General features: G+C 33.0%; 1 protein-coding gene across 1 annotated transcript; it reads left to right on the top strand.

Moving 5' to 3' along the window:
- Positions 1-13,939: 13,939 nt before the first annotated feature.
- LOC128990661 (J domain-containing protein-like) lies at positions 13,940-23,385 on the top strand. The gene is made up of 4 exons (XM_054413159.1): positions 13,940-14,083; positions 17,928-18,029; positions 19,766-19,882; positions 20,511-23,385. Exons 1-4 carry the CDS (start codon positions 13,997-13,999, stop codon positions 20,733-20,735), a joined length of 531 nt encoding a protein of 176 aa, XP_054269134.1. The 5' UTR covers positions 13,940-13,996; the 3' UTR covers positions 20,736-23,385.

Genomic DNA, 23,385 nt, shown 5'->3' with positions numbered 1-23,385 from the left:
ATCTATCATATAGTTTAAGATTAAATAAACCTACCACATAGTTGTTTTATTTTTTTTATCAGCTGTCTAAAATTGTGAAATAGGCATATGACAGTTCTGGTTGTTTACATTTAAATGTCAAAGCAAAAGTAAACATTGTGAATTTTCTCATGCTTCCATGGAGACCAATTATCAATATTTAATTTCTGACAACAGCTGGAGTTTTAAAACAATTTTTGTTTCCCATGTTAATCTTATGGAGAAATATGAAACTTTAAAGGGCCCCAGGGCCTCACTCTCTAATTATTTCCCTAAAAAGAAAGTTTCCTGCACAACTTCACGTTATGCTCTTTCCAATGACACCAAAAACATGTCAATCGGTTCAGTAGTTTCGGAGGAGTAATTGTCACAAAATTCCTGCTTGCGTATTAAATAAGTATAGATTTAAAATACGTTAATAATAATACGTTCAAACATGAGACAATTTTCATCACTTAAAAACCTGTTGTGTTTAAAGAGATATTGCTAGGATATCCCTAAGACCTAAGGTTTGAGCACAGACAAGGGAAACTTTTATTTCCTTAGTCAATGGTTTGAGGCATTATCACATAGTAAATTTTCCTTGGTGGTCTCAGGATTTAGACCGACCTACTTCTTAGTTCACTAGCAGTGCATCTTTGGAACGTCAAATTAGTTTTAAATGTTGTATTTATATGCTGGGAATCGTTCTCTTAAGCTACATGGAGTATAGCTGTGATGTTGATTTAGTTGACCTAGGGCACGTACTGAAAACGCAAAATGAAGGTAAAGTTGTACGAAAGTTTAATACTATGAACAAGATAAGGAACCTTCCAATGCACATATGGAACGATTTTGAATATTTCAAGGCGATTGTTGGGATGGAAGACACATATGTCTTGATAAGATCTTGATATCTTAATGATGCATGAAGGTAAAAAATACAGCAAGATCTACATTATTTGATTTTAGATACACTATTTAAAAGACGTATTTACCTACGACCGTTTTTCTAAGTAGCCGTTCAGTTCAGTTCTTAGAATTGAAAAGTTATACATAACAACATTGTTTACTTACATAACAGCATAGTTTTACTTAACAACACAGGTAACGGACCAATGAGGTTTAAGGATTGAGAGAGAAGAAGTTAAAATTGTAATGGTTCGAACTTCAACTAATCAGCTGTTCATTCAAATTTAATTGTTGAGTGGTGCAATTAGTGTTTGGTAAAATGTTTCGTTGCATCACTGTCAGTGGCAGAATTTATGAGTAGTGATTTTTAGCATTAAAACACTGTCGTAGAAAGTAGTGTACGCAACTCGCGTAATACTGTTGACGACACTCGTAGAAGTTTTTAACCCTAAAGTTAACATTATCTTTAAGCAATTGTTGCGTAAACTACTACTGTAATAATTGTCGGTGTTTTCCCTAACACCACAGAGATTGTAATATACGTGTGAGGTTAACAAGGTTCATACTATTGAAGGTACCATTATCTATGGTTGTACAAAGTCAATGGCTGTACTAAACATAACAGCAAGCAGGAACTATCCATTATCAAAAGCCCCAAAAATGTACAAAATCAGTAGTCCATATTTGTTTACATTTCTTTACTTTACATTTTCCTTACTTAGATGACAAGTGCATTCTTTTTGACTCCTCGTAAGTTTTTTTTTCCTACGGGGTAAGTATTCCCTTTCAAGTACCTTGATAGAAAAAAAACACTGTCCCGGGCCTATGAAACTATTCGGAGCACGCGTTGTGCTCCCCTTGCCTTTAGTCACAGAATAAAGTTATTCTATACTCAAATTTTAATCTAAAGAATTATGCTTGTTTCATTTTTGATGTTAGCCTCCGGATACCTGCTTCGTAGTAATCCATTTTGTTGCAATACTAGCAATATATGAGAGCAGAGCATAATATTATTTACTGTTTTGTTGCTTCTTTTACGACACCAAGCATAATTAATAAATCAGAAGCAATCCAAATTGTTGCAATGACGCAACTAGTTCGACATTCAGGAAGTCATCTTCAGGCGTTCAGAGGAAGTGAATTCAGAAGTCTGATAAAGCTATTTGGACATTCTCTGGACGCCTGAATATGACTTCGTGAAAGTCAAACTAGTTGCTTCATTGCAACAATTTGTATTACTTAGAAGCAGGTATTTACACCGATTTATTAATTATGCTTGGTTTTGTAAAAAAAAACTTCAAAACAGTGAATAATAGTATGCTCTGCTCTCATGATATGTATGTAGCAGTAATCCTCAGGCCGGGTTGGACGAGGAGGCGGGCATGCTTGTGCATTTATCATGTAGCTGCGCTGATCTCGCAATGCGCTTGTGTGGCATGATACCATGATATTCAATGGTAAAACCGCGGATTCAGCTCATCTTCCAAATCATTAACACGCTCAATGATTATATTAGTATGTTAATTAATAACAATTCTCTTATCCATCACCATAAGTTTGTAGGCTACCTAGACACATTTTATAAATATTTACACTTTAGTTTGAAGCAATTAAAGATGTTTTAGTTGGGGTGGTGGACGATATATTTACGATTCTAACGCTCATACATAGCATTGTCTTAATAATCAAACACTAGACTACACAGATTGGACTGAAATTTTACAATACTCACTTTAATTATTTGCCCATTTTCATTGAAATTTCCTACAATATTCTACCCTAAGGGCTTCGCCTCAATGGATCTTAAAATTGTACTGGTAATATCTAGATTATTTTATTTTAAATGTATTATTCAATTTGACGTTTATGTTCATTATCTTCTCAATAAAGTATTGTTGTTGACTTTGGAAACTTCAAGTATAATAATTCTAGTCGTAACTTTTAAGTCTGTATTGAAGCATGTTTCATGTTTGGTTATTTTTTAAGTCCTTAATTCACTTTTTTTGTCAAACTTTAAAGTGTGCACTTTGCGCTTTCGTTACCATACAAAAAGAGAATATTAATTATTATAATAACAAGAAATACACTAACGCAGTCAAGCGGCATATGACATCATCTAACCTCTGTTCATAAGTTATCTATCTTCATAAGTTTAAAACAGTGAGGATGCAGATATGTTACATTGCCAAAGACTACACAATCATAATACAATTTTCGCACAGGGCCGATTACAGATTTTTTTCAAGATGATGAAAATTATGTTTAAAAAGTTCTTTAGAGGGAAACTCATTCTGAATGTTATACATAATCAACCTGTGTATATTTATTCAAGTTATATTTATATCAAAAGGATCATTAAGATACCATGAGGTGTTTTGTAAAGAGAGAGGTATTAAATTGGAAAAACAGCCCAAACAGGAAACTCCTACATATCGACCGATGCAACACAGCTGGTTTTATGTGTGTAGTTGGTCTACTGTAAAAATCAGGCGTCCAGTGTATTTACATTCATTACCATTAGGATCAACATTATATAGTAAGGGCATTGTATATTTAATATTTGATGTATACCAACTGGATGTATACAACTAATGATTTATATAAGCAATTTGATGTATATAATTTTATGTATAAAGTTTCAAATTTTACGTTATGATATGAACGCCGCTTCAACCGTTTGTTTAAATGATAAAATAAAAACAATATACAAACATTGGGGTTTCGATGACCTAAATATTTTCTTATGATTAAGTCATTTGCATTGCTTGTAGGATTATTAATTTTTCCATACGAAATGTTATAATGACTCTTTGAACCGTTGCTCACAATTCCGAATCAAGTTAGTTACCTTATGTAAATTGGTGTATTGCCGTCGACAAATAAATAAATAAACCATATTAAATCGCGTGCCTTTACACTTATAATGTTTTCCTGAATTAGAATTTCTGGTGAACAATTCCGCATTTGTTGAGAAATAGAAACATTAAAAACGAAAGCTGTTTCTGGTAAATTCTCGTCTATGATAACGGTTAGTTTTTGACATAACACTACACTAGACCTGCTACTTACACCTACAACTATCCTAGAACTAAGGATAAAGTAAACTGATTAATTTTCTCGAGACCGTACTTAACCGACCATACATTCAATGTTCGAAGATATTATGTTTTCTCCTTCGTGTTTAGTAACGTCCACGATTACTAGAAAAATACCGGTATGCATCATAAACATAAACAAATGACGTTTTTGGCCCGAAAAATAAACATTATTTAACATTGCTTAAATGGAACTGCCAAAACATATGTTCAATGATATTAGTATAGGATTCGGGCCAACAACGTCATTTGTTTATGTTTATGATATATACCGGTATTTTTCTAGTAATCGTGGTAACGTCATAGATTAAAAGCTCCTTTTATCTATGGTAACGTCTAAGTTAATTTATTGATAATTTTAAATTAATTTTTCTTTGACTTCAACCTAAGAAATTACACAAGTGATATATAGTTGACTGTCAGTATTGTATGCTGGTGAATGTGGAAATTCCTCAGATTTCAAGGTCGGACAAACCAGATACGTGACGTCATGACTCAGCTGACCTCTGAGTGTGACCAGCTGATCACAGTGGTGGAGGGGGAGAGGGATATCTGGGTCTAGGCCTGTGTGCCTCGGTATTGGTTGGTATTTGGCATCTGTCAATACAGGAGCGATAGTAGACAAAGTGTGCTGAAAAGGAAAGAACTGTCATGATTGAATTGTTACAACCATTTCCTTGCAAGATATTGTGTCAGACAGAGCAAAAACTCTCGTGTTCCCTTTTTAGCCAAGGAGTAGAGTGATTCAGTCGGGTTTACGGCGGATTTCAGTTACAGTATACATTGCATATATTGCAAGGAATTTGTTTAAGGCGTTCTACCCATGTTGGTGTACGATGCTGGGTAAGTTTTAGCCGGATGATTAGGGCCCTGGAAAGATCGCCGGTATGATCTTGTGAAAGGATAAAATGATTTTGATGGATCAAAACTGGACCTATTTCCCTCGTCCCATAAATGTTGGGGTGAAATACGTCTAGTTGTGTGTCCACCCCAGAATGCACCCTTAGTATACATGAATAGAATACTAAACCTTATTGGTTCTAAACGTTATAGACTTTAGTATACTTGTGTTTTAATAGTCAAAGAACAAGTCGGCATGTCAACTAATACAACAATCAATTATCTTTTTCCACGAATCAACTAATAATTACTGTTGATATAAGTTTCAAACCTCCTCCTTATTTCCATTGCTCAATTTTAATTGGAAAATGTAGCAAAATATCTGCCCAGAAGTGCAAAAGAGTCCACTCGTCCAGTAAACTTCGACGAGAGCTGTCCACAGTTTATTCCTGGGTGGGCCTCTACAAACTCAGCTACAGACCAGCAATCTACTCTCAGTTGCACCATTGTCGATTGTCGCATTAGTGTAGGTAAAGGTGTTGTTATGGTACTCATGGTGTCCGACATATCGGTAGTTGAAGCATAAATGGTTAAACTATCCAGTACTAATCCTATGGGGGAGCGAGCTGGCATAGAGGTTAGAGCGCGGGACTTCAGTCCCTGAGGGCCCGGGTTCGATCCCCACAAGTCACCAATGGATTTTATCGAAGTGATAATGCCGCAACCCCTAGGTCTAGCCTGAAGTAATGTGAAAACAATCCCAGGCTCGTGCCTAGCGTACTAGAGGGGAAAAATACTAATCCTATAATTGGTTCTAAACGTAACAAAAAATGCAACACATGTATGTATACATTGGTTTATTGCCAATTCAGTTAGGGGACGCAACCTATAATATTTTTTATAGGCAAGTATTTTTACCAAATATTGCTGAAGAATGAGTATACAATTCAACAATTAATTTATGACATCCTCCAATGAAAAATATTAGTCATTGCTTTCTTGCCAACACAGTTTCTTTCCTGTTACATTTAATTGGATTATTCCAAGTTTGACGAAGGTTTTTATTGTAGTTTACGCAACGATCGCTTTAACGACACAAGTAGAAATTAAAGATACGAGCCTTGGCGAGTGCCTTAAATCTTCTACGAGTGTCGTTAACACTATATTTACGCGAGTTGAGTAGACTAATACATTACCTACGACAGTTTTTTTAATTACTAACAATCACTACTGAGGTTATGTTTTCGTTTATAACCTCTCATTGCAACTGACAGTGATGCAACAAAACATTGTACCAAAAACTAATTGTTCCACTCAACAATTAAATTGGCCTTAACAGCTGATTAGTCGAAGTTCGAAGCATTACATTCTTACTTCTTTTCTCTCAATCATTTAACCTCATTGGTCCATTATTTGAGTTGTTAAGCAAAACAATTATGATACGTGTATCTTTTCAATTATATGAACTGAACTGTAACGGCTAGTTTAATAAACGGTCATAGGTAATAGTAGTTTAAGCAACGATTGCGTTAAGTGAGTCTTTACGACACGAGTAGAAAATTTAAAAACTTCTGCGAGCGTCGTAAAGACTATTAACGCGAGTTGCGTACACTACTTTACCTACGACCGTTTTTTAATGGGGATTGCCCAACTCCGCGCAGTGGTCAAATTTAATCCGAGGAAAAGTTTTATGGCCCCCGAAGGGTTCAGCCCAACCCCGCGCGGTGGTCACTTTTAGTGTCAAGTCCAACTCCGCGCTGTGGCCACTCCTAATATCTACGGTAGTTATTTTGGTAAAGTGTTTACCAAAACAAAGGCTACAGCACATTTGCATGGACGTGAGTTGAAGTTTCCAAAAAGTTTGCTGCTGTTATTACGTTATACCCCCGCCGCAGCGAAACTGCAGACTAAGCGAACTTCCATTTGCCTGATTGCATTACCAGTAAAATATATATTTCAAAATATACTATTTATTCCCTATTTAAATATCATTAGTTTAATAAGTACACATAGGTTTGCTACACGAGGCAGGGTAATAAGTGTTTTTGTGAAATGTCAATAGTTAAGTGTAAAATAAATGCATTTCCAAGCACTCATGCCTTTAGCAGTTTTTAAGAGGGTAAGATTATTTAAATTCTAAAACCTTTATGCAAAACTACGAATTGAGACGAATTATTTGACACCTCAATCGTTAAAATCGGTCCAGAAATAACGGAGGAGTTTTGTTCACAAAAAATAGCCCTCACGTATGAATATAAGAGATTTACGATTGTAAAATGTTTTACTAAGGTTAATATTGCTTCGCATTTTAAAGCTTATAATTATTGTTTAAAACTATATTAATATATTATGGTTTAAAATAAGTGAACTTTTGTAAATTTGTAAATATTTTACTTATAAAATTTTAGTAGGCTAATAATTTTTATTTTATTTTTAGTACAGATATTTAAATGAATTGTTCTTTTTTTGTTGTTGTTTGGTTTGTAAATAATATACACGATGTTTACGTTAACGATGATTAATTTGACCAATTTTGGCTCACTTGCCCTGGAATTTTGAACATTTTGTACGTAGAGTAATTAAATATAAAGTCAATTTTGAAGTCTGAAGTTTTATTCAACTTCCTATGCTGCTTTAAGTAGGCTATTGATATAATTTTGTATTGCAAGTCATAAAAAACATAGAAGTTTGTAGGCCATTTTTTTCCAATTTGAGGTGTGTAGCTAACTGTTGTATGAAACAGAGATTACAGCTAATTTGTTATAGCAATCTGCGGTTGTATACAAAACTAATATTTTTGAACTTGGCACTAAAGTTCAGAGAGCTCATAAGCCCAGTAATATGAATGAGAGAGTACATTGTAGAATTTGGAACGTATAAATTCAGTCACTCTTTCTCACGGACTTTTTAAAACTTCTTATATTAGTGGTTTTTAAGCTTCATCTCCTGTTTTAGGTATATCTTATCTCTTTACTTTCCTATAAATGATAAACATAACATAAAGTATAACACAATTTCAAAGTTCAAACACCAACTCTCAGCCGTCAGGGCTGTGAGAGCCAAAATTGACCACTGCGCGGAGTTGGACATGTGCCACGAGGGATCAGAAGTGACCACTGCGCGGAGTTGGACAGTCGGTTTTGACAGATTTCTGACCACTGCGCGGAGTTGGGATAAGCCCTTTTTAATTACTATCAATCTGGATTTAATTACTAACAATCACTACTGATAACTTTTTAGAGAGGTTATGTTTTCGTGTATTGTCATTGCCACTGAAAGTGATGCAACGACTTGTTGCATAATCAGCTGATTTCCTGTAATTACGTGTTTGTTAAACTTCGTTAAATATTACATTGATAGCAGCATTCTTACCATAAATAATATTGTATCAGGTACAGGTCCGTGAAGTTGGCGTACCCATATTAGCGTATCCACTTTTGATCATACCAATCGTTAGTTCATCGTTAGTTCTCGATAGTTCCCAAATTTTTTCGTTAGTTCTCAAAAAATAAAAAAGTTATAGCCGATTATAAGTGGGTACGCTAACTTCACACTTCCGGGTTCTAGCACGCGCCGTTTTCTGAGGAGAAATGTGTACATCTATATACCAATCGTTAGTTCTTCGTTAGTCCCCGATAGTTCCCAAATTTTTTCGTTAGTTCTCAAAAAATAAAAAAGTTATGAGGCATACAAAGTGGGTACGCTAACTTCACAATTGGACAATTTCCAGCGGGAACAGTTTTTTTTACCATAAATGCCTATATCTATATACCAATCGTTAGTTCTTCGTTAGTTCTCGATAGTTCTCCAAAATTAACGTTAGTTCTCAAAAAATAAAAAAGTTACGAAGCATAAAAAGTGGGTACGCCAACTTCACAGTTATAGAATTTCCAGCGGGCACAGTTTTTTTACTATAAATGACTATATCTATATACCAATCGTTAGTTCTTCGTTAGTTCTCGATAGTTCTCCAATATTTACGTTAGTTCTAAAAAAAAAAAAGTTAAGAGGCATACAAAGTGAGTACGCCAACTTCACAATTATAGAATTTCCAGCGGGCAAAGTTTTTTTACTATAAATGACTATATCTATATACCAATCGTTAGTTCTTCGTTAGTTCTCGATAGTTCTCCAATATTAACGTTAGTTCTCAAAAAATAAAAAAGTTAAGAGGCATACAAAGTGGGTACGCTAACTTCACAATTGTACAATTTCCAGCGGGAACAGTTTTTTTACTATAAATGCCTATATCTATATACCAATCGTTAGTTCTTCGTTAGTTCTCGATAGTTCTCCAAAATTAACGTTAGTTCTCAAAAAATAAAAAAGTTACGAAGCATAAAAAGTGGGTACGCCAACTTCACAGTTATAGAATTTCCAGCGGGCACAGTTTTTTTACTATAAATGCCTATATCTATATACCAATCGTTAGTTCTTCGTTAGTTCTCGATAGTTCTCCAATATTTACGTTAGTTCTCAAAAAAAAAGTTAAGAGGCATACAAAGTGAGTACGCCAACTTCACAATTATAGAATTTCCAGCGGGCACAGTTTTTTTACTATAAATACCTATATCTATATACCAATCGTTAGTTCTTCGTTAGTTCTCGATAGTTCTCCAATATTAACGTTAGTTCTCAAAAAATAAAAAAGTTAAGAGGCATACAAAGTGGGTACGCTAACTTCACAATTGTACAATTTCCAGCGGGAACAGTTTTTTTTACTATAAATGCCTATATCTATATACCAATCGTTAGTTCTTCGTTAGTTCTCGATAGTTCTCCAAAATTAACGTTAGTTCTCAAAAAATAAAAAAGTTACGAAGCATAAAAAGTGGGTACGCCAACTTCACAGTTATAGAATTTCCAGCGGGCACAGTTTTTTTATTATAAATGCCTATATCTATATACCAATCGTTAGTTCTTCGTTAGTTCTCGATAGTTCTCCAATATTTACGTTAGTTCTCAAAAAATAAAAAAGTTAAGAGGCATACAAAGTGGGTACGCACACTTCACAATTATAGAATTTCCAGCGGGCACAGTTTTTTTACTATAAATACCTATATCTATATACCAATCGTTAGTTCTTCGTTAGTTCTCGATAGTTCTCAAATATTTACGTTAGTTCTCAAAAAATAAAAAAGTTAAGAGGCATACAAAGTGGGTACGCTAACTTCACAATTGTACAATTTCCAGCGGGAACAGTTTTTTTTACTATAAATGCCTATATCTATATACCAATCGTTAGTTCTTCGTTAGTTCTCCAATATTTACGTTAGTTCTCAAAAAATAAGAAAGTTAAGAGGCATACAAAGTGGGTACGCTAACTTCACAACTATACAATTTCCAGCAGGCACCGTTTTCTGACTATAAATGCTTAGGCTATATCTATACACCAATCGTTAGTTCTTCGTTAGTTCTCGATAATTCTTCAATATTTACGTTAGTTCTCAAAAAATAAAAAGTTACGAAGCATAAAAAGTGGGTACGCCAACTACACAACTATAGAATTTCCAGCGGGCACTGTTTACTGACTATAAATGCTTATATCTATACACCAATCGTTAGTTCTTCGTTAGTTCTCGATAGTTCTTCAATATTTACGTTAGTTCTCAAAAAATAAAAGTTACGAAGCATAAAAAGTGGGTACGCCAACTTCACAACTATAGAATTTCCAGCGGGCACTGTTTACTGACTATAAATGCCTGTATCTATATACCAATCGTTAGTTCTTCGTTAGTTCTCGATAGTTCTCCAATATTTACGTTAGTTCTCAAAAAATAAAAAAGTTACGAGGCATACAAAGAGGGTTCGCTAATTTCACAATTATACAATTTCCAGCGGGCACCTTTTTCTGACTATAAATGCCTATATCTATATACCAATCGTTAGGTCTTCGTTAGTTCTCGATAGTTCTGTAATATTTACGTTAGTTCTCAAAAAAATAAAAAAGTTACGAGGCGTACAAAGTGAGTACGCTGACTTCAAATTTATAAAATTTCCTGCGGGCACCGTTTTCTGACTAAAAACGCTTATATCTATTTACCAATTTTTAGTTCTTCGTTATGTCGTGTTAGTTCCCCAATATTATTACTAGTTCTTAAAAAATAAAAAGGCAATAAGGTCTTAAACGTGGTTATGCCAACCTCAAACCCAAATCATTACTAGCGTGCACCCTTGTCTGACTAAAAGTGCCTATATCTTAATATTAATCGTAAGATGGGCTCACTCATTTATTTTGTTAGTTCTAAAAAAATTAAATAAATATACGTATAGCCAATAATCAATAGATAAACTTATTTAATGCTTCTGATTTCCAGCGCGCACCTTCATTCAACGAAAAATGCTTACAGTATACTACTATACAACTAAATAAATATTGTCTCGACCCCGCCATACCCAATACGCCATGCTAGTAATGTGTTGTACACATTTATTCCATCCACTACTCCAGTCTCCAGTTTGTTCAAGTCCGTATGACCTTCCAGTCTCGATCCGTGCAACTGTCACTCGTAACGTGTTACGTTTAATGATGTAATTTTATAATACTAATACCGAACACAAACAAATACAAACAATACAAACGATTAGTTTAATTAATTTTTAATTGTTTAATTAATAATTAATTAATAAACAATTGTGAAGTTAGCGTACCCACTTTGTATGCCTCTTAACTTTTTTATTTTTTGAGAACTAACGTAAATATTGGAGAACTATCGAGAACTAACGAAGAACTAACGATTGGTATATAGATATAGGTATTTATAGTAAAAAAACTGTGCCCGCTGGAAATTCTATAATTGTGAAGTTGGCGTACCCACTTTGTATGCCTCTTAACTTTTTTATTTTTTGAGAACTAACGTAAATATTGGAGAACTATCGAGAACTAACGAAGAACTAACGATTGGTGTATAGATATAGGCATTTATAGTAAAAAAACTGTGCCCGCTGGAAATTCTATAACTGTGAAGTTGGCGTACCCACTTTTTATGCTTCGTAACTTTTTTATATTTTGAGAACTAACGTTAATTTTGGAGAACTATCGAGAACTAACGAAGAACTAACGATTGGTATATAGATATAGGCATTTATGGTAAAAAAACTGTTCCCGCTGGAAATTGTACAATTGTGAAGTTAGCGTACCCACTTTGTATGCCTCATAACTTTTTTATTTTTTGAGAACTAACGAAAAAAATTGGGAACTATCGAGGACTAACGAAGAACTAACGATTGGTATATAGATGTAAACATTTCTCCTCAGAAAACGGCGCGTGCTAGAACCCGGAAGTGTGAAGTTAGCGTACCCATTTATAATCGGCTATAACTTTTTTATTTTTTGAGAACTAACGAAAAAATTTGGGAACTATCGAGAACTAACGATGAACTAACGATTGGTATGATCAAAAGTGGATACGCTAATATGGGTACGCCAACTTCACGGACCTATCAGGTACAATTCGGCAAATATTTAATTCATTTTTGGACTTCCACCAACTTAATTAAGAATACGCGAGTATCAACATGAACAAGTCGGATCAACAATTAAATTGGTCAACTGATCAGCTGATTAGTTGACGTTCGAAGCATTACAATTTTAATTCTTTTCTCTCAATACTTGAACCTCATTGGTCCGTTACCTGTGTGGATATGAGAAAAACTATGCTGATATGAAATGAAACTATGCTGATATGAAAGTAAACAGCTGTAAAGTGAAACTTTTCAATTCTAAGAACTGGACTGAAATGGCTACTTTAAAAAACGGTCGTAGGTAAACACGTTTTCCAAATGACCTACATTTACAGACAGCCTAGAAAATTTGAGAATATAACACAATAATGACAGCAAATTGTGCGTATTTAGCCAAAGTTCTGTTTTATTCAGATCAACTTATTAGCGAAGGGACATCCCTCTACGTTGATAATGGATTAAAACACGCAAATCAAGGACTTGGCGAGGTTTTAACTAGATTAGTTTCAAACATTCTCGTTTTAACTCGAGTAGGTACTTTCTAAATTATAACAATAATGTTAGAGTAGTGAGTTTTATATCAAGGTTAATTTTGTGGAAATCAATTAGTGTTAGAAATGGTTGAACGATTTTACAGATATGCTTTGATTGTTTATGACGATAGGTTATGGTTTAGGTTGTGTATTATGTTTGTGATCAATTTTTAAATATTAGATGTCCAGTTGGAAATCATTGTGGCGTATAATTCCACCAAATATGGTGCAAGCTTAAGTCATATATAACGACATATAACCTATAAGTCAATATAACTCGTTGAAATAATCGTATGATTGCATAGCCATATACTTTTGCAAACCAGTGTTACATTCAACATCCAGTAAGAGCAATTCGGTTATTTGGCATAAAGTATTCACTTTGGGAATTCCTCCATTTGGCAACCATAAATTGTCCACTTCACAGGAGTGTCAAAGGTCCTAAATAATTTATCTTGATATAAATCATATGTTTGACGGTTGATTTCTTGCCTCAATATTCATCACAATTTTACCACTTTGATTTTAAGGATTTTTAGTAAGAAGTTTAACAAGCCAATAAAAGGAATGGAAGGGGAATTCCTGAACTAATCCGGAAGGTTACTAATCCACCTTTCCACATGCCATAGTTGTAAATGTATGTTTTATATGTACCTATGTCAGTTTGTTCTAATGTATGTTATTTATGTAAATTGAAAGTTTTGTCGCCATCAATCCCTCTTAGGTAAAGGATTAAGATGATAATAAGGTAAGATGATAATAATAATCCTAAGACTGAATAAATTATACTTTACAATGGTGTACTCAACCATTGACTATTGGTTTTATAAATAGTCAAAGAATCAAACCCTACGCGATAAACTAATTTGAAATCAGTTTTTTCAGCGATTACCATTTTAACGCTCAAACGAATCATTTTCCACAATTTGACGCCCGCAATCAGTTCACGTCCAGTTTCAGTTTCTCGTCACTTTGCCATCGAGATCGGCAGGGTCAAGTGATAGTATTGATAACAGGTAAGACAGGATCGTTACCTACCTCCACAGCTGCCCGCTAGGGGCGCGCGCGTCGGTGAAAGTCACAACCAGTGTAGCCTCCGCCGTGTCGTCACCTCCGACATAACAAGCTTACGTAGACCTTTAGTGCTGTGAAGTCATGACTAGTGTCGAAGGAATCCTCAACTACCAGAAGAAGGAAGAGGAAGACCTCTACGGAATCCTGGGATGTGACGAGAACGCAACGGTAAACACCAGTTTTAGATCTTAAGTTGGTGAAAGATTATACTAGGACGTATTGATTCCGGAAATTCCTAGGTATAAAACAGATTGTAGTTTGCAAATGTATCGTCAAATTGTATTAAAAAATATTTAAATTTTTATTACATGCAAGAAGTACGGAAGTAATTGTTGAAGAGATGCTGAAGGAGTTTACTACAACGATATGCTATAATCTTGTTTACAAACACTACCTGTTGAATTTTCCTTGTTTGCTTGATTCACTTTGAAATTTGCTACATTGAATGCTTTTTTATGTACTTTATTGGTAGAACGGCTACTTATCAGTTCTGTTTTGTTTTGTCGAGATAAAGCTGTTTACATCGCTATATTATTGGATTTTAAAAGTATTTTAGATGATTGATAACCTTGAAACCTTTTAATTATTCGTTATCACCCGTCATACGATGCTGCTAAACTTATTTTCATTTAAGTTAGGGTCTATTTTTTTATTTGATGGTAGGAACCGGTATATTCTCTAGTAATGTTTCCGCTACCAGTAAACTTGTTATAATTAATCGAAATGAGACCTCTTATAAAAAGAGACACTTAAATGTTACTAGCTCACCCGTGCGAAGCATTCGCACTGACTCCTTCTTAAATCTCACTTATTTAGTACTCAACATACAGTTAAAACTGCCTAGTAAGTGAATCCTTGATTTAAATATAAACCCTTACTTGTGTATATATTATATATTATTGTGTTATATGTGTGCTTACATTTTAGATAATTAACTTTTTCAAAATATAATGCTTAGTTTATGTATAACGATTTTACATGTTTACGGAACCTCTTTCCATACCTCTACATATTTGTATGCATTTGTTAATTGATACTAATAAAGTAGGCCTACGTATATAATTTTTTATACAATTTTTCTAAAGATTTTTTTTTATTTTTCGTTAAAATTGTAAACTTTTTGTTATAACACTATACAATTAGTTTAAACGACATTTGAATGTGTGAAATAAAGAACACAAAACACAACCATTTAAAATGTTTGTTATTTACGAGTACTCATGTTGTACAATTTCATATTTATTGCTTAAAATTGTTTATGTTGACATTAAACATTCTTTTCAAACCAAATTAGTTAGGAATATTTAAAAAGTATCCTATGTTTAATCTACTGTAACTGATAAATAAAATAGTACCCACAGAGTTAGTTTATTAGATTAAATAATTGTTATGTCTTCTGTTACAGTGAGCACAACAGTTGTTGTATTGATAAATTACTAGATAACCCAATGATCGAAATCGAGCAAAAATGCTACTTGTAATAAGAGAATATAGACCAAAAACATAAACAGCAAGAGCTCAATCAAAGAGTCACTCTAAAGTAATTTGTATGACTGATTATATAAATTTGAAATATGTTGTAAAAAATTGTATAAGTAATCTACAATATTGAAATATGGAACCGGTCTCATACTGCATTGGTTATGTTATGTTATCTCTTATGTACAGTTGGCGGGTGCACTCTATGAGCAAGTAGATTACAACCACACACTGTAAAGTGAGCTTTTCAGACATAATGTAGTAAGCTAAATACATCTCTTGACACCAACCAGTACGACACGTTCTATAGCATAGTTAAATTATTTCTACGATATGTTATGTTTTATTCGTGTTTTAATTAGGGGCCCCAACCAAAGTCTCCGGTTGGGAAAATGAGAGGGCAAGCAAGTGTATATAACGACGGATCTAGAATGAATACGCGTTTAACATGATTAGTTAAAAAACTATGATTTATTTGGCCAGGTGGTGCTCTGTTTTGAGCTTCAAAAATAGCTGCGACATCTAACAGGTAGCATCATTGTAGCGAGGGAATTTTGTCTCTTATTATGTACATAAGAATTTCACTTGACTCCTCGGAGCTCTCGTCCCTAAAAATTTCTTCCACATTCTTAAAAGATTGGGCAAATGGTTTGGCATGTGTCCTTATTTCCCGCATATTTTTTAATTGAATTCCGCAAAAAACGAACCTTTCATTTATGGCAACAAAGAGTAATAATCTAACCGTCACGGCCAGTCTTTTCTGCTTAAAATGTAAGCCACGACAATGTAAACTTTTAGTGTTTATTTGTCCAAGGTTGGATGTATCACCACGGTGGTAGGCCTACTGCCACTCTGTATCCGTCAAATGTTCCATTGGGAGGTTGATGAAAGCGGTCACGTTCGCTCCCTCCAGCCACTTATAACAGTTCTTGGTCTTTCTGGTGGCATTTAATTTTAAATTCAAATAAAATACGAAGGTTAACCAAACAACAGAAAACACTGTAAAGGATTTTTGATACACATTGTAAATTCCATGATAAAATGGTAATGTAGAGGGTAACTGCACTGTGAATAATCACTTTTAAACATTCACTTCATCACACAAAATTACAATATGATAATTCAGTAAAATACGATGCAAAGTAAATCAATTATTCAACTATTACAAACAATTTGTTGTCTAGTATTGCGTATTAATACATAGATTTAAAATTTTCAATTCAGTATTAAAATTCTGTAACTAATACTGTACAGTATTAACACTATTAACAATGGGGGTTCTAGAACCATGCGAGAAGCCATGTTATGTAATAGAAACATCTGCGTAATACATGGACGATAATTATACAGTAAATTTTGCAGTACCCTACTATTACTCCAACTAAAATGATTGTAACACAAATTCTCTTCAGTAAAATTAATAGTTTTTCTTTCAATCAAATACAAATGCTTATTGCTAATTAGTATTTTTAGAACTCTTTTACAACTATACTATGAGGCATCCTCTCAACACTTTTATTACTGTTATATGGAAACACTTAAGAGGAGTTAAATCTACTCTTATAATAATTCCGTTTTGAAAATCTTTGTACAACCATTGCCTATTGGATACTGAAGTATAATAGTAAAAAGGTACAGCTTAATTGACAGTTCTAGTGGACCGATTTGTTTAATTAATAAAAAAGCTTTCGCTGGAAAGCTCACTCCCTGTAGATTTTCAAATAATTAATTATGAAAGTTTGCTTTTGTTCAAATGTATAGTGAAAAAAACATGTTTTAAACACCATTTAAAAGTTATTTGCAAAAAGAAAAAGACTACTTGACAGCTTTGTTTTTCTTAACAATACGAGTAATGGACCAATGACGATCAAGGATTAAGAAAAAATAAGTAAATTTGCAACGCTTTGAATGTCAACCTATCAGCTGTAAAGACCAATTTAATTTAATATACAATGAGTGAGTGGTTCTGGTTGGGACATTGAGTCTTTGCATCAGAATCAGTGGCAATGAGAGGTTATAAACTAAAACATAACCTCTCTTAGACGTTATGAGTAGTGATTATTAGTAATTAAAAACGGTCGTAGGTAAAGTAGTGTACGCAACTCGCGTGGTAATTAGCCTTTAAGACACTCGTAAAAGTTTTAAAGGCAATCGCCAAGGCTCTTAGCTTTAATCGTGTCTTAAAGACTGTCTTTACGCGATCGTTGCGTAAACTACTATACCAGCTGATTTAATTGTTGTACTGTTATTTATTTCCATGATTTGTCTTTGTTATTTTGTGGTTAAAGTACATGTGTTCTTTATGTTTTGTGTGTATTTCTAAAGCTATGTGCACAATCTGTAACATTATTATTGATTAATTAGTATGGTGTTTGGATTTCATACCCATTATTTTTCTAGAGACCGTTGTATTTAACAGGGCTCTGTTGATGGTCATTAAGTATTTATATTTTAATAGCACTGTCTCTCTAAATTCTAATCTTACTTGTATGAATACCAAATTGATATCTGACAGTGTTTTTCTTTTCTACAGGAAGAACAAATAACAGCGGAGTACAAAGTGTTGGCCCTGCAATACCATCCTGACAAGAATGAAGGAAACAAGGAAGCTGAAGCCAAGTTTCAACAACTCAAGGTAAACTTGTTTTTTAAATACTATTGATTCTTTCATTAGAAACTTATACCAAATATTTAAAATCTAATCTACTGTTGTTCCTATACAACTTTAATTTTAATATTAACATACGATATAAATTTCTGTAATACTGTATATGTAACCTAAAAAAAGTAATAAGTTTGTAAATCAAAAGCTTAACTGCATATGTTTTAAAAAATAGGCCTACAACAACTTTGAACAAATATAGGCTACACATGCAGAAATTCCAAAGACTAAATATAAAAAAAATTTAAATTATCTTTCACAATCCTACTAAAAAATTGCATAAATAAAAGCATATTTTATCTGTTAGTGTTTCCTGATCTTTTTCTGTAATTTTCCACCAACTAATAATCTTGCCTGAAAGTTAGCTGGTTTTGTTATGTATTAAACTATTAAATGGACCCACTCATTCCATACAATAAGTTCATTTAAATTTTAACACATGACAGTACATCTTGGTGTCTTTGTACGTAAAAAAAGTCACTGACAGTAAAAACAGATAAAAATATTAAGTGCTACAATTTTATTAAATATTTTGTCTAAAAGAAAACGGTTTATTAACTATTTTTATTCATGATAGAGCGCCTTCCAAGCCCAAATATCATTTTTCAAAAATATCATACACTCCTCGATCTCAAATAAACCCCTTCCCTTGGTCAGACTGAGCTGGTTTGTGAACTCAACCAAATGGAAGCCGCTTTAGAGGTTTGATCAAAATTTGAGAGTTATCGTCAAAGAACGATGTTTGCTTTATGAAAATTTCCTCAAGTGAACTCATTTACTTGATGTGAGCCAAATATGTCCATGGTCGCACTTAAATGTTTAGGTGATAATTTTTTTGGAACCAAATTTATCAAATTGTGTAAATTTTGTGATAAAATTAAACAGATAGTAACCATAATTGAAGGTATAGCATATTTTTTTAATAGGCTAGATATCTTATTCAAAACTTTTTTCAAACAACTGTTAAAAGAAAAGGTTAGGTAAACGATACACTTTTTAACTTGAGAATACTCAACTACTCTTACAGTTGATGCAATGTCAAGGAGATGTTACCACAATTATAGAACACTGAGTCTTTCACTAAATGCTATTGACCAGCCAATTTAGATAAGATAACTAAGTAATTATGGAGAATGAGATTTTGGATTTGTTTAATAGTAAAAATACTCTATGAAAACCAATACATAAAATTATATTCTGTAAACAATGTGAGGCTGGGCTAGTGTTTGGAGCTTAGGACATCTCTCCTGGGAACTTGGGTTCGAATCCCTCCAATCACCAACAGTAAATAATTGTAGTATCATGACCTTAGTGGTTAGTAATCCATCTATAAAGAAAATACCCATGTCCCAGCAAACCTGCAGACTAAGCGAATGTTCATTTACCTCTTTGAATGTTCAATAATAAATTTTCCCTTAAAATAATTTTCCGCTGAATGCCACTTTAAATTCACCTAGATCGCTATATTTTATTGTTGACATTAAATCATGAAAAATATATCTATTGTGGTACCTTCTTATTTTTTGTGTTCATTATTTGAGGGAGCTGGGCCCCCCTTATATTCGCCCCTATATGTGACGTTTGTAACTTTTAAGTTCCCTACATTTTAAATTAATTTATAGTTTTTATAAGAGTAACATTTTCTACTATCCACATATAAAAATGATTGGTTGTTTATTTGGATTCGTACAGTTTATACAACTTTACAGGAAGCAAAAGAGATTCTATGTGATCCAGAGAAGAGAGCAAACTACGATAAATGGCGACACAGCGGAATCTCCATCAGCTATAAGCAGTGGCTCGGCATGAAGGAACATGTACATCAGGTAAAGTATGGTTTTAAATCATTGATCATGTCTAACTCTACAAACATCTTACACTATTTAATTTCAATTTATTTATACTTTAAAGTTGTTTTAACTATAAAGGACAAGAAAATTTTATTCATCTTCTAGTTTTGTCCTTTGATAAAATTAAGAAGCATGTCGTGGAAAAAGAAGCTGACAATGTCCATTGAAATATTCAAAATATATCCCCATTTAATAGATCAGGTACCAATGTACTGCAAATTGCTGGAGGCAGGTAAAATGTAGCGCTGTAATGCAGTTTTTAACATGCTAAGATATCTTTAGGATAAAACTTTTAGTAATGGAGGATAAATAAGGCTTTTAGATGGATTTATACTGGTGCAAAGTTCTTTTGTTAATTCCACTCAATGCTTGAACCCTTGTTTCATTCATAGTCAGATAAATACTTAACCTTTGAATAAAAAATAACCAAGATTTAAATGACAAAATTATGATCAATGAACTCCAGTAGCTTTAAATAATAAAAGTTAAACGGGTTTTTTTAACAATATACAGACCGAATCATGATAAGGTGTCCACTATTGTTTTCAGACAAACTTTCCTAAAACTTAATTCATTTTGAAGTTTAACCATAATTTTGTTGCAGTCAATGCACTGGACCTCTTACAAGACGAAGGACAGGATGTTACCAGAGACAGCTGGTGAAGGAGTAGCTGCAGGTGCGTCGTCTGCATCACGACTACCGCCCTCGGCCAGTCGACGTGCGTCTGAAGGTGGAGCGAACATACACTGGGGCGGACGACAAACCTCCGGCTGGAAATCTGACACTCCCAATGATGTCGTCAGTAAATTCCGAAACTACGAGATATAAGGACAGATGTATTTCGCCTTGCGGCTGTTTGATTAATCGTGAGTTTGGTGTATCCCGATGTTTGTCCACCACCTCGCTCCTTTATCTGTGATGTGTGTATACCTGTACACTGTACAAAGCTCCTATATTTTGCTATTTTTATTTGTAAATGTAGGTACACCATATAGGTGAAGATAGAAGAATGTGTAGGATTTTGAATCCTGTACTTTGGAAGGTAGAAGCAATAAAATAAAATTTCCCTGGGAGAAGATGTAAATTTTTATCGCAATGAATGTCATTGAGTCAAACTATTAAATTTGAATTACAATCACAAACTGTTGTTATCTTGGGCTCAAGATGCACCTACCCAATTGCTTACCTGGTAATAAAAGTCTGCCATTGTTTTCATCAAAATGTTATAGCATTGACCATCCGTACTAGTCCGTTCAAAAAATGTTGGCGGTTTAAGGGAAGGGTACCTGGGTTGACAGCAAGTATTGGTCAAAGTGGCACAAAAGCAATTGGCGGTATTAGGAAAATTCAAATGCATATTCTCCTTTAAAAATCAATTTATATGCTAGTCAAAGTACTATGTGAACCATCATTGTTACCGTACAAAAAATATTTTATTTATGACAATCTAAATAAATCATAAAAATGATTTCTTAATTGAGTGCATTCGCAAACAAGTATTGTGGTTTATTTAATGTTTCTAATATCTTATAATTGAAGTTTCAAATAATCTCCATAATAAAATTTGATCAGTGAAATGTGAGTTTTATATGTATAATTAATATAATTAATAATTAATAATTAATTTAACAAAATTAATATAGTAATTATATTAATCATTAATATAATTAATATGTAGTAATATAAATTACTAAGGAGGCTATTCTAGTTTCTTCAAATACTTACATAGAAAATGAATCTGTAAAGAAATGGCATGTAGATAAAAATCATGTTTAGCGGGAAAAACTGTAATTTATTATGATGCCAAGACAGTTAATTAATCATATTTTTATATTTTTTTTTCAAAAAATACCCTTTGAAGCTTACACACCATATTAGGAACACAATGTTTAAAAATGGTATAGGTACCAAAATTACAATTTTTCTCAAGAGGTCAATGTCTTGTCTAAGGTCAAGAATGTTAACATTTAATGTTTTCAGTTGTTCACTGCTCTAAAATGCATTTGTGTAGACAATCCATAACTACTTACCAATTATGCATAGGTTTTCTACTTGAAAGTATATATTTTCATAGAAGCTATATTTAAACATATAAAGTTTTAAGTACCAGTAAGTCTAGATTTAAAAAAATATATTCTTAAACTATAGATAACTTACTTCAAGTTACAGATTTTCAGCACAATTTTATTTCTAGCTTATTAATATTGTTAATTGTAAACTGTAATAACACATTATTACGTTTAATTATTTTTAATTTTTTTCGAAAGCTATACTTCACAAACTAGTTTTTATCATTGAGATTACTGTATTGTACAAAGAATGGTTTATAGTCAAGGTTTATATTAGTTCAGATAATAAGTTTATTAATATTTGTTAAACTAGTTTGTTGTTAATGTTTTAAGTTTCTATATAACTAGAGTTTACTATATTGTATTTTATAGAAGTTCAAAAGTTGAGTGATCTTCAATGGTGCTTCCTACACTTTCCTCTTATGTGGTATAAATAAAGAAGTGTTTGAGTTTATTTCAAACATAGAACACCAGTAGACTAACTATTTTACTAAACATTATTAAACTGATGTCTATTTATGAACTATCTAAGATCAATCAGTTTGTAAAAAAATGTGGCAAAGTATTATATATTTAATTTATTCTAACCTACTGAATCTTGCCTTCTGTATCTAATTTAATTCATTTCTTTACCCTAGAACACTTTATGCTTACTCTTGCCAGATAAGAATTCTATCTATAATTTGTAACTTCTTATTTTAAGTAATTCTGTCATTTTGGACCTCACATGTAGGCAAGTGATCAGTCTTGTTTAATGAAAATTTGTGAATTTCTATATAATAAACACTCTTAAGTTGGTAGAAATTATAATAGGTAAACAATAAACATATAGACTAATTTAAGCATGGAAAGTGTTTTTGTGAGACATAAATTCTTATGTTGGTAATTTAAAATATTCAACAATCACACCTCTAACAGATTGACTTTTAGTGTAACATTTTGGAAACACAGGGTATAAAAATTTAGGATTCATATTGTCGAATGTCTTTTGAAACAGTACATTCAATATTATGAAGTAAATCTATCAATTACAATTCTGTATTGTCTTTTACGTATGGATTCTAGAACCTAAGAATATCCTACACCAATTAACGATCTTTAAATGTTCTATAACCTATAAATCCCACACAAACGCACAACATTTACATTATGTTCAGTATTTTTGTTAAATAAAAAATCACTGGTGAGTTTTTGTGTGGTTTAATTTATTTTGAAGTGTTGCTGTTATTACATTGATAAAATACATGGAGCATAATGTTTTAGTCGGCTCCCTGTTGGATTTGTTACACATAACATGTCTGCAGGTAATAGGCTTTACGCCTTATAAATATTTCCTGTAAATGCGTGTGAGTGTTACTGCTCGTAACACGTTGGTGTCGATGCAATAAAATGTATGTATTGACTTGAAA

The sequence above is a fragment of the Macrosteles quadrilineatus genome, unplaced genomic scaffold (genome assembly GCF_028750875.1).
Source record: "Macrosteles quadrilineatus isolate MER2022 unplaced genomic scaffold, UCM_ALF_1.0 Scaffold_3__2_contigs__length_128488019, whole genome shotgun sequence".
Lineage (NCBI taxonomy): Eukaryota > Metazoa > Arthropoda > Insecta > Hemiptera > Cicadellidae > Macrosteles > Macrosteles quadrilineatus.
Note: the sequence above shows the minus strand (reverse complement) of the source record. Positions and strands in the feature narration are given on the sequence as shown.